The sequence below is a fragment of the Pongo pygmaeus genome, chromosome 8, assembly GCF_028885625.2.
Source record: "Pongo pygmaeus isolate AG05252 chromosome 8, NHGRI_mPonPyg2-v2.0_pri, whole genome shotgun sequence".
NCBI lineage: Eukaryota > Metazoa > Chordata > Mammalia > Primates > Hominidae > Pongo > Pongo pygmaeus.
Window position 1 is genome coordinate 71,537,366 of NC_072381.2, and position 12,159 is coordinate 71,549,524.

The 12,159-nt window shown below is 40.2% G+C and overlaps 1 protein-coding gene across 1 annotated transcript; it reads left to right on the forward strand.

The window, feature by feature from the left end:
- The first annotated feature begins 4,408 nt into the window (after nucleotides 1-4,408).
- Nucleotides 4,409-4,705, forward strand: LOC129006389 (small ribosomal subunit protein eS26-like). The gene has a single exon (XM_054435991.1). It carries the CDS (start codon nucleotides 4,409-4,411, stop codon nucleotides 4,703-4,705), a length of 297 nt encoding a protein of 98 aa, XP_054291966.1.
- The last annotated feature ends 7,454 nt before the right edge of the window (nucleotides 4,706-12,159 follow it).

Sequence of the window (12,159 nt, forward strand, 5' to 3'; positions counted from 1 at the left end):
AATGTGCTGGATTTTATAGCCAGGCTTGAGGAGGCAGTGTCTGATTTACGTGGGGCCCACGGATTGGTTTGATCGGGTGTGATGTTTCCATAGCACATGGGGAAGACTGTCCACTCCACCCTAATCTTATGCAAATGGGGTCTCCCCTTGGCCAGCGCCATCTTGTCTGCTCCTTACTGTATACATGGCTGGCAAAGAGAAGGGAAGATGGAGCCACCATTTTGAACATGATTGGCACAACCACGGGCATCTATGCCTGCAGCTTGATTTTAGAGGCTGCTTTTTGTTCAGAAGAAAAATGATTTGGGGCTGCCTTTCATTAAAAGGAAAACGTTACCGAGGACTTCCGTGCCCTCACTATCTGTCTAAGTAATTTCTTTTTAACTCCTGTACCATTAGGAGGTCCATACATGCCCCTAGGAAGGGCGTTGAATTCAGGGAGTCAAGGAGCACTGGTCTGTAGGACCCACTTCCACGGCACCTCACAAGGTATTTTAGCCAGCCACTGGTAACAGGGTCGAGCCTGCCCGAGTTGGGCTGGAGCTTCCTGGGGGAGGGGTGCACCACCATCTCTGCTGTTTGGTTGATTCAGCCGTTCCAGCCTGTGGGCTTTGGAGAGTCCAAATAGTCCAGACGAGGAAGGGTTTCCCTAGTGCAGCACAGCAGCTTTGTCAGAACATAGCCAGACTGCTTCTTTAAGTGGGACCCTGATCCATTCCTCATCACTGGATGGGACCTCCCAGCCAAGGCCTCCAGCCACCCCCACCCACACGTATTCTACAGACAGAGCTCTGATTTCTCCACCGGACAGAGTGCCCAGGGGGAGGGGTGGACTTCCACCTTGGTTGTTTGGACAAGTCAGCCATTTCAGCCCATGGGCTTTGGAGAGTCCAAACCAACGGGGCAGAGGCGGTTCTCCAGCATGACAAGGCTGTTTTGGCAAGGTGTGGTGGCCAGACGGCTTCTTTAAGCAAGACTACAATCCATCCCTCCTCACTGGGCAGGACCTCCCAACGGGGGCCTCCGGCCACCCCTGCCTGTGTTCTTTGGCTGACAGAGTTCTAATTTCTCCCTGGGATGGAGTGCTCAGGGGGCAGGGCAGGCTGCAACCTTGGCTGCTCCAGTGTCTCAACCAGTCCAGCCTGTGGGCGTTGGAGAGCCCAGACCAATCCCCCACACCGCATAGCTGCTCTATCAAAAAGCAACCAGATTGATTCTTTTTGTTTTTTTTTTTTTTTGAGACAGAGTCTCACTCTGCCACCAGGCTGGAGTGCAGTGGCGCGATCTTGGCTCAGTGCAACCTCTGCCTCCCCGATTCAAGTGATTCTCTTGCCTCAGCCTCCTGAGTAGCTGGGATTACAGTCATGGGCCACCATGCCTGGCTAATTTTTGTGTTTTTAGTAGAGACAGGGTTTCACCATGTTGGCCAGGCTGGTCTCAAAATCAAGGGATGGAGGAAATTTACCAAGCAAATGGAAAACAGAAAAAATCAGGGGTCACAATCCTAGTTTTTGACAAAACGGACTTTAAACCAACAAACATCGAAAAAAGACAAAGAAGGGCATTACATAATGGTAAAGGGTTCAATTCAACAGGAAGAGCTAACTATCCTACATATATATGCACACAATACAGGAGCACCCAGATTCATAAAGCAAATTCTTAGAGACCATCCAAGATACTTACACTCCCACACAATAGTAGTGTGGAGACAATTTAGACAGATCATCAAGACAATAAATTAACAAAGATATGCAGGACCTGAACTCAGCTCTGGATCAAGTGGACCCGATAGATATCTACAGAACTCTCCACCCCAAAGCAACAGAATATACATTCTTATTGCCACATGGCACTTGCTCTAAAATTAATCACACAATTGGAAGTAAAATACTCCTCAGCAAATGCAAAAGAACTGAAATCATAACAAACAGTCTCTCAGACCACACTGCAAACAAATTAGAACTCAAGATTAAGAAATTCACTCAAAACCATACAACTATATGGGAATTGAACAACCTGCTCCTGAATGACTTTTGGGGTAAATAATGAAATTAAGGCAGAAATCAATAAGTTCTTTGAAACTAATGAGAACAAAGATATAATGTACTAGAATCTCTGGGATGCGGCTGAAGTAGTGTTAAAGGGGAAAGTTATAGCACTAAACGCCCGCATCAAAAAACTAGAAGGATCTCAAGTTAACAACCTAACATCACAACTAATAGAACTAGAGAACCAAGAGCAAACCACAAAGCTAGTAGAAGACAAAAATAAGATCAGAGCTGAATTGAAGGAGATAGAGACATGAAAAATCCTTCAAAAAATCAACAAATCTAGGAGCTGGTTTTTTGAAAAAATTAATAAAATAGATAGACCACTAGCTAAACTAATAAAGAAGAAAAGAGAGAAGATTCAAATAAACACAATCAAAAATGATAAGGGGGCTATCACCAGTGACCCCACAGAAACACAAACAACTGTCAGAGAATATTATAAACACCTCTATGCACATAAACTAGGAAATCTGGCAGAAATGGATACATTCCTGGGCATATACACCCTCTCAAGACTGAACCAGGAGGAAATAGAATCCCTGAACAGACCAATAATAAGTTCTGGAATTCAGACAGTAATAAATAGCCTACCAAACGAGTTCATGTCTCATTTCCAATTTCTGATTTTCACAAATTCAATCCAGATTGGTTTCATTTAGCCAGCATCCCTCTAAGTTCATTCAAGAATTTTGGGCTTTAACTATTACCTTTGACTTAACCTGGAAAAACATATTCATTTTATTATCTACTTGCTGTTCCCATGAAGAAAAATCATGTATATGGTCTTCAGCTCGAGCTTGGGCAGAGGAAGCTCATGCTTGTAACCCTAATGATAATAGAGCCAGGGCAGAATTTGTCCCTGACACAGAACCCAATTTGGCAATACCAGGCTGCCAATGCTGACCCAAACAGAGGCAGGGGCAGACAAGATTATATGATTAATCGTTTGTTGGAAGGAATGAAAAAGGCTGTAATAAAACCTGTTAATTTCTCTAAATTATGATAAATCACTCAGGAACCATCTGCGAACTCCACGCTTTTCCAAGCTAGGCTGGTGGAGGCCAAGCATACATATACAAATTTAGGCCCCAAAAGCCCTGAGGGCCAATCCATTCTAGCCGTACACTTTATAAGTCAGGCTTCCCTAGACATCAGACAAAAAATCCAAAAATTAGAGGAAGGCCCAAAAACTCCTTTTGTACTTTATTAAATACAGCCTTTAAGGTTTTCAGTAACTGGGAGAAAACATCAAAAATAAAGAAGCCTCAATTAGAGGATGAAAAATGCCATTGCCAAGATAATCACATGGCAACAGCATTGGTACATTCTTTTTCATTAGCTAATAATCCCAAGGCTCGTCCCTATAATGCTAACAGAATGGGGGCCAGTCATCACTGCAGAAATCCAGGACACTGGAGTACAGATGTCCCAAACCTCCAGGTTACAAGTCACCCCAGGGACCCTGTCCTCATTGCAGACAAGAGGGTCATTGGAAGAGCGAGAGTCCCTCTCCCCATCATAAGGTGAGGCACCTCTTCCTTCTGGGCTGTAACAGCCAAAGCCTTACCAACCTATCCAACAAGGGGGTTTTGCAGAACAAGGACAAGGGCAACAACAAGGACAAGCACCTCTAACTCTATTCCTGGATTATGATCAACTTCTGAAAGTCATCCTCTAGATGACTCTCAGAAGTCATCCATCCAGCCCCTATCTTTTCCATCTCTATGGATGATCCTCAGGTAAATCTGACTGTGGCTGAACAAGACATAATATTCCTCATAGATACAGGGGCCAGTTATTCAGCTTCAAAAGTTTATTACTGCCCAAAGTGCCAGTTCTCCATTTTCCTCATGGGTATTGATGGAAACCCCCAATGAGGCTATTTCACACTGCCACTCCTTTGTAAAATGGAAGGCTATTCCTTTACCCACCCACTTCTTTTAGTCCTGCCAAGCCATCCTGTTTCATTATTAGATTGTGACTTACAAAGTTACAAGCAATTTACAGCTAAGACCTCATCTTCTAGCAGCTGTATTAACTCACACTTCACCAAAAGAGCCACTGCAGTCTATAGAACCTCATATTCTAAAGCAAGTGCCATTTGAGGTTTGGAATATTTTTATTCCTGGTCATTCAATATCAGCTGCCCCCATCATCATTCAGCTTAAAAATCCCAATAAGTTCCCCAGAACTCCCCCCAATAGCCCTTGAAACTAGAAGAACAAAAAGGGTTACAGCCCCTGGTAACAAAATTTTCAACCCGTGGATTATTGCACCCATGTAACTTGCCTTGCAACACTCCCATTTTAGCTGTAAAGAAACCAGATGTCCTCTCTCCAGTCTGTGCCTCCAAGATGACAAAGAAAAGGAACAACGGTCTCGCCAAAAAGGGCCACAGCCACATGCAGCCTATTCGCTGCATGAACTGTGCCCGATGCATGCCCAAGGACAAGGCTATTAAGAAATTTGTCATTCAAAACATAGTGGAGCCCGCAGCAGTCAGGGACATTTTTGAAGCGAGTGTCTTCAATGCCTATGTGCTTTCCAAGCAGTATGTGAAGCTACATTACTGTGTGAGTTGTGCAATTCACAGCAAAGTAGTCAGAAATCAATCTCGTGAAGGCTTCAAGGACCCAACACCCCCACCCTGATTTAGACCTGTGGGTGCTGCCCCATGACCCCTACCAAAGCCCATGTAAGGAGCTGAGTCCTTAAAGACTGAAGACAGACTATTCTCTGGAGAAAAATAACATGGAAATTGTACTTTTAAAAAAATGGCTCCTACTGACTAGTACAGGACCTTAGAATTGTTAATGAAGCTATTCTTCCTATTCATCCTATTGTCCCAAACCCTTACACTCTTTTTGGACAAATTCTCTCCATCACAGCTTGGTTTACTGTACTTGATCTTAAGGATGCCTTTTTCTGCATTCCTGTACACCCAGACAGCCAACTTTTTTTTGCTTTTGAATAGCAAGACTCAGATACTCAACTAGCTCAAAGTTAACTTAGACAGTTCTGTCCCACAGATTCAGAGATAGCCCCCACCATTTTGGATAAGCCCTAGCCAAAAACCTGTCTACCCTGCAGTTTCTCCCAGATAGCAATCTACTCCAGTATGTGGATGGACCTGCTAATCTGTAGTCCTAACAAGGCTGTTTCAGACCAAAATACAATATTAGTACTAAATAAACTTGCTGACAGTGGCTACAAAGTATCTCCTTCTAAGGAACAAATATCCACACAAAGGGTTCAATTTTGGGTCTTATTTTAACCTTCAGTACAAAGAGCCCCTACGCATATGTAAAAATCTTATCTTAAACGTGACAACTCCAGGAACTAAACAACAGCTTCGGTCCTTTTTGGGTATGGCCAGGTTTTACAGAATATGGATTCCTTCCTTTGGATTAATAGCAAAACCTTTATATGAATCCCTCAAGGGAACTGAGGAGCAACCTCTGTTCTAGACTAACGTTATGAAGCATGCTCTAAACACTTAAAAACAGGCTTTAATCTCAGCCCCAGCCTTAGCCCTAGTAGATCTGACTAGGCCTTTATTTTTGAATGTACACGAATGAAGGGGAATAGCTTTGGGAGTCTTAGCCCAAGATCTAGGGCCCTTTAAGTGCCCTATAGCATATTTTTGGAAAACTTTAGACCTAGTATCCCAGAAAGGTCATTCCCCCTCATCCCAGCCTAAGAGCCTTAGCAACAGTGGCCCTCTTAATCCAAGAGGCCTCAAAAATATGTTACCTGCCGCACCTGGGCTCTCACTGCTTTGCAGCACTGCTAATAATTATTTAAGCCCTTTTCAAACTTCAGCCCTATCCCATCTTAATAATTCTCTTCATTATGGTGATTGTACTCTGGGAACAATAGCTCATACCCAAATCAGTGTCTTGAACATAACTTCCAATTCAGAATTCCATTCTAGAAGAAAAAGGGCCCGAAGACTTAGTGTGGCCAGAATTGTGGGAACTATTGCAACTCTCTTTACTTACCGTGAAATCTCAATATAGGAACTTACCACCTCCCTTGAAATAGCCTTAGCAAAAACTGGCACAAGTCTATCAGCACTAGAAAAGTCTTTACACTCACTAGCAGGAATGGGGTTAATAACAGACAAGCTCTAGATTACCCCCTAGCTGAACAAGGAGGAGTCAGTGCTGTCATCAAGAAAACCTGCTACACCTACATTAATGTATCTGAAGAAGTGGAAACTAAGGTCCAAGAAATCTTCAAACAAGCCAAATGGCTACACACACTTTCCCAAAGTAACCAAGACTGAGCCAAAACCTCTACTGATTGGTTTCCAAAAATCACCTGGCTTCTCCCATTCCTTGAACCTTTATTCCTTGTCATTCTTCTTTTGAAATTTGGTCCCTGACTTTTTAATGCTCTCATTAAGTTTATATCTTTCAGATTACAACAATTTCACCTACAGATGACTATGCAATCCCAATACCAGCCTCCTGATGGTATCTGGTCTTCCCCACCTCTTCATGAATGAGTTTTTCATGACCCTTCATTCCCTTCATGACAGAGAGCAAGAAAGGGAAAAACACAACCTATACCTTCAATGCCCCCTTTCAGTAGGGATTAGCCAGATGGACTCAACGCCCCTTTTCACTGTGGCATTTTCCCTTTCTTGAAGCCCCAGTAGGCAGCAGGTAGACATGAGCATGGGGGAATATAGAGGGTCAAAGATTCCAAACTATTTGTCAGGGGAAAAATGAGGAAAGCAAAAGTCACCTGGTGAACATCGAGCAGGCCCCAGAGACAAAAAACTCCTTATCTGAGGAATTTAGAAGTATAATGAAAGAAGTGAAGACCACCTGGTGAGTATCAAACAGTCTATTCGGAAGCAAACTCCTTATCTAGGAAATTTAGAGGTAAATTAAACTTCGCTAGTACCTAAAGTTGTCATGTGGTTCCAGGTCTCTTTCAAAAAAAAAAAATTATAAGTAAATAGAAATTCTATACATCTCCAGAATGCCATGCCAAAACTCATTATGCAACCCTTGCTGACATTAGGGCACCAAAATGTCGACACATGTAATCATTTATCATGACCTACGTGGCTAATATGGTCCAAATGACCCTTAAGCTCCCACCTTAAGGCCTATAAATGCTCCTAAGGAAAATCCACCTTGGTGTGCTCAGTCCTCTCTTGCTGAGGCTCCCCACTGCACTCTTCTGCGGCATTCTTTCTTTATAATAAAACCTTCCTTTTTCAAACCAATACTGCTGTTGGTAAATTCTTCTTAACAACCCGTAAGTCAACCACTTCCTGATGCAGGGGCTCTGACACCTCACCCAGCACAAATCTGCTGTAAAAAAATGGTTAGAGGGAGTTCTCTAAACAGAAACGAAACAATAATAGAAGAAACTCTGGAACATAAGGAAGGAAGAGCCCAGTAAGTAAAAATATGGGTAAATATAATGGGCTTTCCTTCTCTTGAGATTTCTAAATTGTGTTTGACAGTTGAAGCAAAACTTACAACACTGTTTGATATGGCTCTTAATGTATGTAGAGGAAATATTTAAAACAATCGTCAACAAAGGGAGATAAAGGAACATAAAGGTATGAGCTTCTATACCTCACATGAAGTGGTAAAACAAGGATACTAGTAGACTGTGATATGTTTTATATATGTGTGTGTATATATATATGTTATATATGTATAAAATATGTATATATGTATAAAATAAAATATATATGTATAAAATAAAATACCTACAGCAGCCACTAAAAGAACCATACAGAGATACACTCAAAAACATTGTAAATAAATCAAAATGGAATTCTTAGTAGAATGTCCAAGAAACACACAGTGAGACAGGAAAAAAAAAAAGAACATAAATTGGTAGAGTGGATTTTAAAACTTGATACAACTCTATGCAGTCTGTAAGAAACTCATTTCAAATATGATGACATAGGAATGTTGAATGTAAAATGATGAAAAAAGATAAATCATGCAATCATTAATTAAAGGAAGAGAGTGGCTAAATTAATATCAGATAAGGTAAACTTCAGAGCAAAGAAAATGACAGAGACATAGGGGATATTAAATAATAATAAAAGCACCAGTCTATCAAGAAGATCTAGCAATCCTAAATGTATGTGCACCAAACAGCAGAGTCACAAAATGTGTGAAGAAACTGACGGAACTGAAAAGAGAAATAGACAAATCCACAATTATTGTTGGAAGCTTCAATAACCCTCTCTCAACAATTGATAGAACTAGACAAAAATTAGCAAGAATATACAAGAACTCAACAACAATTTTAACCAATAGACTTTAACATTTATAGAGCCTTTCACCCAATAACAGCAGAATACACATTCTTTTCTAGTGCTCATAGAATGTACACCAACATAGACCACATCCTGAGCCACAAAACAAACCTCAACGCATTTAAAGAATTAAAATAATGTAGAGTACCTTCCCCAAGCACAATTGAATCAATGTTGAAATCAATAGCACAAAGATAACAGGAGGGTGAGCATGGTGGTTCATGTCTGTAATCCCAGCACTTTGGGAGGCCAAGGTGGGTGGATCACTTGAGCTTAGAAGTTCAAGACCAGCCTGGGTAACACGGCAAGACCCCATCTCTACAGAAAATACAAAAATTAGCCAGGCATGGTGGTGTACACCTATAGTCCCAGCTACTTGAAAGCCAAGGTGGGAGGATCACTTGAGCCTGGGAGGTCAAGGCTGCAGTTAGCTGTAATTCCACCACTGAACTACAGCCTGGGTAACAGAGTGAGACACTGTCTCATTTAAAAATAAATAAATAAATGAAAAAGATAACAGAGAAATCTGCAAACATTTGGAAATTAATAACATGCTTCTTTAAAAAATCCATGTTGGTAAAAGAAAATTTTAAAGGAAATTTTAAAAATACATTATAACTAAATGAAAATGAAGACATAGCACATCAAGATTTGTGGGCGACTGCTAAAGTACTCTGGGAGGAACATTTATAGCACTAAATGCATATATTAGAAAAGAGGAGGCCAGGCACGATGGCTCATGCTTGTAATCCCAGCACTTTGGGAGGTCGAGATGGTTGGATCACGAGGTCAGGAGTTCAAGACCAGCCTGGCCAAGATGGTTAAACCCCGTCTCTACTAAAAATACAAAAAAAATTAGCTGGACATGGTGGCAGGCGCCTGTAATCCCAGCAACTCGGGAGGCTGAGGCAGAGAATTGCTTGAACCTGGGAAGCAGAGGCTGCAGTGAGCCAAGATCGTGCCACTGCACTCCAGCCTGGGTGACAGAGCGAGACTCCATCCCCCTAACAAAAAAAAAGACAGAGAAAAGTGTCCAACAAATAATCTAAGCACCCCCCTCACAAACCTAGAAAAAGCAGTGCAAAATAAATCCAAAACAAGCAGAACAATGAAATAATGAAGATAAGAGCAGAAATCCATGAAATTGAAAACAGAAAAAAATAGGAAAAATATCAATAAAACAAAGAGCTGGTTCTTTGAAAACATCAATAAAATTGGCAAACTTCTATCTAGCAAGACTGGTAAAAAAAGAGAGAGAAAGAAATCACAAATTAATAGCATCAGGAATGAAATAAAGATATCACTACATATTCTACAGATATCAAAAGGATAATAAGAGAATATTACAAAACAACCCTACACAAATAAATCTTACAATATAAGAGACATTGGCCAACTCCTTGAAAAACAAACTATTACAACTCACCCATTTTGAAATAGATCTCTTGAATAGTCCCATAACTGTTAAGAAAATTGAATTTTCAATTTTAAAACACCCCAAAAAGTAAATCTCCAGGCCCAGGTAGTTTCACTGGAGAAATCCAGCAAATATTTAAAGAAGAATTAACATCAATTTTACACGATCTCTTCCAGAAAATAGAAAAGGAGGTAACACTTCCCAATTCATTTTATGAAATTAGTATTACCCTGATGATACCCAAACCAGAGGAAGACACTACAAAAAGGAAACTACAGATAAATATTCATCATAAATATAGGTGCAATAATCCTTAACAAAATATTTTCAGGTAGAATCCAGCAATATATAAAAAGAATTGTACACCATGACCAAGTGGGGCTTATTCCAGGGATAAAAAGCTAGTTCAATATTTGAAAAATCAATGTACTGACCAGCAAAAGAACAAAAATCACACGATCATATTAGTTGATGCAGAAAAACAGCATTTGATAAAATTCAACACCCATTTATGACAAAAATGCTCAGAAAAATAGGAATAGAGAGGGACTTCTTTAACCTGATAAAGAGTATATATAAAAAACCTACAGCTGACATTATATTTAATGGTTAAAGACTCCGTGTTTACTTCCTAAGATTAGGAACAAGGTAAGGATGTGCACTCTCACCACTGTTATTCAACTTAGTATTGGAAGTTCTAGGCAGTGCAGTAAGACAAGAGAAGAGAAGAAAAGAGAAGAGAAGAGAAGAAAAAGCATATATATGGGAAAGAAAAGAAGAAAGAAAACGGTCCCTATTTGCAGATGATATTATTATCTATGTAGAAAATTCCAGGGAATCTACAACATATCTCCAGAAACTAATAAGTGAGTTCAACAAGGTTGCAGGATACAAACTAACATACAAAATTAATAGTGTTTCTATATACTAGCAATGCATATATGGACACCAAAATTTAAAATACCATACCATTTACAGTTCCTTTAAAAACAAAAACTGAAATAGGTGAAAATCTAACAAAACATGTCCATGGCTTTTATGCTGAAAACTATAAAATGCTGATTAAAGTAATCAAAGAAGATTTAAATAAATGGAGAGACATACTATGTTCATGGACTGGAAGACTCAACATGGTAAAGATGTCCATTCTCCCCAAATCGATACAGAAGTTTAACCTGATTCTTATAAAAATCTAAACAAAAATGTTTGTAGATATCAATAAGATTATTCGAAAATTTGTATGGAAAGGCAAAGGAACTAGAATATCCAAGACACTCTTAAAAAAACAAAGCTGGAAGTCTTATACCACTTATATAGACATCAAGATGTATTTAAAGCTACAGTAATTAAGAGAATATAGTGTTGTTGCATTGGTAGACAGAAAGTCCAGAGACAGGCCCACACATATATGGATACTTGAATTTTGATAAAGATGGTACTGCAGAGATAAGGACAATGTTTTAAGTAATGGTACTGGGTCGAATGGATATTTATATGGAAAAAAATATGTAAATTTTGACCCCTATCTTACACCAAACACAAAAATCAATTCTGTATTGATTGTAGATCTAAATGTGAACAGCAAAACAGTAAATGTTCAGAAAATAATAAAGGAGAATTATCTTCATAACTTTGTGTAGGCAAAGATCTCTTAAAACACAAAACCCACTAACCATTAAGGACAAAATTGATAAACTGGGTTATGTTAAAATTAGGAATTCTCTTTATCAAAAGACTGCATGTAGACACAGACAAGCAACACACAAAGGAGAGAATATATTTGCAACACTAATAACTAGAGATTTATCTGATCATTAACTTCCCCATCTATAGGATTACATGAGGTAATATATCTAAGAGGTTGGCACAGTGCCTGGCACATAGAAAGTGTTCCATGAAGTTTATATTGCTTCTGTTATGACTGAGTCATCCAGGCCAAGGACTGTACCTCAAATCACTCTCAGGCTGACAGATCTCTCTCCAGTTTTTGACGCTCCACAAAGGAGTCAGAAGAGTTTCCTCAGCTCTTCTTTTACAAACCAGTGTTGAAGACATTTCCTGAGGAACCCCTTCATCCCCCCAGCTGCAGTCCCTATGCAGACCCCCATGCTCGATTGTAAATAACATAGTTGAAGCATTACAAGGCACCAGTGGGGAGGATGAGAGTGGGTTTTCATCTCAGCTGAGTCAGCTCACGTGGTGGGAAATGCCCCAAGAGTGCTGAAAGCAGGAGGGAGGAGTGGCTTGTCACAGGGAAGAAAGCCTCTCTTCTCCCAAACGCTGTATCATCTATCTTCACAGCTGCTAGGATGCCCAGAAGTATGGAAGAGGGGGTTTTCAGTATGATTTCAAAAGAGTCACCTCGTTCCTGCAGAGACAGGCCCAGAAAA